Source organism: Fomitopsis serialis (assembly GCF_022376445.1).
Source record: "Fomitopsis serialis strain Sig1Antser10 chromosome Unknown B0H18scaffold_714, whole genome shotgun sequence".
NCBI lineage: Eukaryota > Fungi > Basidiomycota > Agaricomycetes > Polyporales > Fomitopsidaceae > Fomitopsis > Fomitopsis serialis.
Genome location: NW_025955674.1, coordinates 11,130 through 15,197, shown reverse-complemented (window position 1 = coordinate 15,197; position 4,068 = coordinate 11,130). Strand labels below are relative to the sequence as shown.

The 4,068-nt window shown below is 60.3% G+C and overlaps 1 protein-coding gene across 1 annotated transcript; it reads right to left on the bottom strand.

Annotated features, from left to right (window-relative positions):
* Positions 1-56: 56 nt before the first annotated feature.
* On the bottom strand, positions 57-2,955 carry B0H18DRAFT_1111974 (uncharacterized protein; the record flags this gene model as incomplete). Its single annotated transcript, XM_048032779.1, has 9 exons — positions 2,553-2,955; positions 2,455-2,470; positions 2,217-2,428; positions 2,006-2,024; positions 1,131-1,617; positions 858-957; positions 463-622; positions 309-439; positions 57-244 (listed from the first exon to the last, which is right to left on the bottom strand). Coding segments are annotated over exons 1-9 (1,446 nt in total), but the record flags the coding sequence as incomplete, so codon positions are not given.
* Positions 2,956-4,068: the final 1,113 nt, after the last annotated feature.

Below are 4,068 nucleotides of genomic sequence, written 5' to 3'. Positions count from 1 at the left end.
CATGGAATGCGCGGTGAAGTGAAGGGCGGTGCTACCACTGACAGCAAAACCATTACCGTCGGATGATCTCGTCGAGTGACGCATGCATGCCACCGGCCTCGGGATCATCCTCGAGCAGCTTAGCTGGATACACGTAGTCCCTGAGCTTGAAACGATGGCCGATATCCTTGGCAATGGGAAGCTCGTCGCCGGTGACCATCTTGAGCTGGACGCCGAGAAGCATCATGATGGTGTCGCTGATCGTCTGCTTGGTACCGGTACGGGAGGGTCGAAGATAGGGAGAAGACCAATCAGCCCGCAACCGTTACTGTCCCCTCAATGTAATCACCCTCAACCTCCTCGTAGGGGACAGCGAGCGCGCGCAGACTACGCGCGGCGAACTTCTCCACGTCAGCCTCGCTCTTGTTCTCGTGCTCCTCGGTTTGTTGCGCGAGCAGAGCTCGATGACGATGCTGGTCATACCCTTGATGACGCGCTGGAGGCAGCCAATCGACTCCTCACGGTACGTGATCTCCGTGCGCTTGTCGGCAGGGTTGAAGAGCTTGCAGTCGAGCGGCTGTCGACCAGAGCGTGCGCGAGAGGTGTCGGTGAGGGCGCCGACGATGCAAGAGTCAATACCGTCCTTCGAAGATAGAGAGGAGGCCAATGAGCTCACCCTCGAAGTCAGCACTCTCCACCGCCTCGTAAGCGGGAGCGAGCGCACGGAACAAACCCTTCATCATCCGCATAGACTACGGCTGCCCAGTGGTGAGTGCATTGGTCTCGTGTGGTCGCCGCCGCAATCGTCGGGCCGAGCTGGGCAATCCTGGCGCGTCGTCTTCGCATCTTCTGCCTGGCGCGTGTTCACCGGGACTGACTCCAATGGCCGCGTCTGAATAGCAACCCGCCCCCAGCGATGTGGATTCCTGCTCGACTCCTACCTCGGCGAGCCGTGGGCGTCCACGTCCGCCACCCCGCCTAGGCCGGCGTCAGCCCGCCTCTTCCAACGCCAATGCCAAAGACCCATCAGGCTCCCAGACCGCGCTCGAGAGCACCGGCCCTTGCGGACATCGCCAAGACGAGGCGTCGGGGGCACCAGCCGCACAGGCTGCAACGACGTGCCGCGTGACGACATTGCCGCAATGGGTTACTGCGTGCTCGCCGCGTTCTGCACGCTGCTCCTCGGTGCACCGCCCCCGCCGCCGATCGACCACCCCGCCGGGTTCGCTGTGCGCGTGCGCTGGTAGCACTGGCAGCCCGCGCCGCCGCGCGTGGGGCTGTGGAACTTGAACACCTTTTTCACGCCGGACCCGAGCGAGTTCAGCCCAGAGTGGTTCTCGCGTGTGGCACCCAAGCTCTGGATCGGCGGGCTGAATAACACAGATCTCGCGGGCGCCGTAGAGCCGAGGGACACGTAGCCTGAACCGGGCGCGAGGGACCACAATCTCGTGGTTGAAAGGGAGCGCGGCGGGGAGTCGTAAGACTCCACATTTAGAGGTCGCAAGCGAGGTGGCGTCGGGTGTCCTGGCCTCGCGGCTTGGACGTGAGGATGATGGGGGAGCCGGCGCGAGGTGATGCGTAGGATATTGAAGGTACCGGTTATGTTGACGAGGGCGGCTCCACGACGTAGAGCCGGGGCTGGCGGTGGCAGCGAGGGCTCGGGGAGTCAGCACTCGACCCCGGAGGGCCAGAGTGAAGCCAGTCTCCGCGCCTGCGAGCTGGCGGGTGTCGCCCCGGAGGTGTGAAAGAGGCAGTCACGGCAGCACAGAGGCCGGGCCACAATGCGTACGTGGAGGGGCGAGAGCACAAGCGGGCGGCAGGACAACGATGGGGACAGGTGGGCGAGGGCGAGGGTGACAGGATGGAAAGGGTAGACAACAATGGCATCCCGGCTGTGTCGATCTCACGAGGTGAGGATGCTGAGCGGAGTATGAGCTATATCGTTAAGATGAATGAGTGCTATGTATCTGGCAACGAGGATGAAAAGGAACAATGGGGAATGATTAAACTGGGGCCTCCCGCTCACGACGTGCGAAGAGACTGGCCTGCAGACCGCGGATGCGTCACCCGGGCCGATCCCCAACGCGTACATCAACGCGAGTCTGCAGGGGCCAATGATCCGTGTGCACTTGCGAACGGGCGACGTAGGCAAGGTGGGAGGATGGGGGTATACGGCGTGGCCAGCATACTAGGTGATGGCCGCGCACTTTCAGAACTCGAGTGTGGTACCTACTTACCGCGCCTGGTTTGGCCTCCCGCGTCGTCTTCTCGGCCGCAAAGGACAGTCTTATGTGGGTGCCCGAGATAGCAATGCCAGTGTCCTCGTGGCAGGACACAGCCTCCCTTGGCGAGCAGCGAACGCGGTCACCCGGCCTAGCCGAAGCATGCGTCTCGCACCAGGCCAGAGGAGGTTGGGTCGCCGGGACGAGGACACCGGGATGGCGATCGACTAAGTAATCGTCGTCGAGGACGCACGGGGCAGTGGAGAGGGCTGAGGAGGGGCTCGTCCATGCAAACCGTAGTCTGAGTGGATGCTCAGGATGGATTAGCAGGACTACAGCCAAACCACGCACCAAAATCCTTCTCTCGAGGTCCTGCGAGCGAGCTGAGCTCGATGCCCTCTCGCCCTTCTCTGATGGCGACTTCCAGTATCGCCCTCCCCTATCCGCGATTTTCACTCGCATGATGTCGCGCGGCTTGAAGTGCATCGCGATTCGTGCGGCACAAGTCCTCGGGCAGCGCACGTCTTGGGTAGGGACACCGAGGGCGGATGCGAGTCGTTGGTGAGGTGGCGACGTGAGGGCGGTAGATGAGCATGAATCTGGGCAGATCGAAGCCGAGCGAAGAGGGAAATTGTGGGTGTAGCAGCGAGGTCAGATGGTGGGATGGTGGTGAACGCAGAGCCACACCAAGGCGCGTTCTGCCCGCATGTCGAAGTAAGCGCCGACGAGTGCGCTCGGGCCAGGGAGCCTCTGGAGCTTGAAGAATGAGTCCGAAGTTCGATCTTTGATTGTGTCTAATGAATTTTTTGTGGAAGCTTTCAAGTGGTTTGTGTCTGACCCTTTTATTCCAGATGACAAGAACGCAACGACTCGCTATTGAGGCACCCAGGTCCGGCGCTTATAGACATCGCGGGGCACCGAGTGTATTCAACTACACTACAGTGATGTACGTGTTCCTATCGGTGAAGGAGTTGACGTAGAAGTTCTCACACAGATCGAGAACGTTGTCACTCGTCCACTCGGGCGGCTTGACAGGCCCGAACTTCGGTACAAGATGAATGCTCCGTTGGAGATCCTTCAAGGGGACGATCGCTGCGACGCGGTCCCCTGCATGTGTTCTGTGGCGTTTGATACTGTAGAAGAGGTGGTTAGCCTCTGGACGAGGCTTGAATCGGGTGAACCATTCGAGGTAGACAAAGTGCGACGGCGCGGTGGGATCGCCATGGAAAACATTGTCGTGAGCCTTCTTCGTCAGTGAGAATATGGCGCGAACTTGGCCCACACGATAGCCTATTCGCTCGTAAGTTGCTGGAAATGTTTACTGTGTAAGGGATTGCGTACCTGCGACCCCTACGTGCCCACCATCTCTCTCGTTTACGAGCGCGGTGTCGAATCTTCCCGGACGAGTCGACCTTGGGTGTCTCGGTAGTTCGGGCGGGCATGGATTACATCGAGCGTCTCAGGTGCATTTCTGCGCCTGAAGAAATCCTGGTTCCAGAATTTGACCTTGTGCCACATCGAGACGGCGCGGAAAGGGAGGTCGTACACTGAGACGTGTTCCGCGAGCTCACGAGCTGACAAGTCGGGATGCTTGTGACTCACTATGGATTCCTTGAGGAGGTGCTCAAAATTGAAAGCACCGTAGCGGGCCTCGACGGTCGAAAAGGCGACGGACTTGCACGTCGGATTACGCGTGAGGTGGCGGTGGGGCTTATGAGGAATGTGGGAGGGCGCGGGTGCGATGTGCGGGCGGCCGTCGAGACGCCATTGGATGTAAAGCATGTGTGCGTGAATTTGTTCGAGGCGAACCACGGTGGTGGTCATCTGCGGATACTCATCCTTGCGGTTGGACTTGCGCCACGGATCC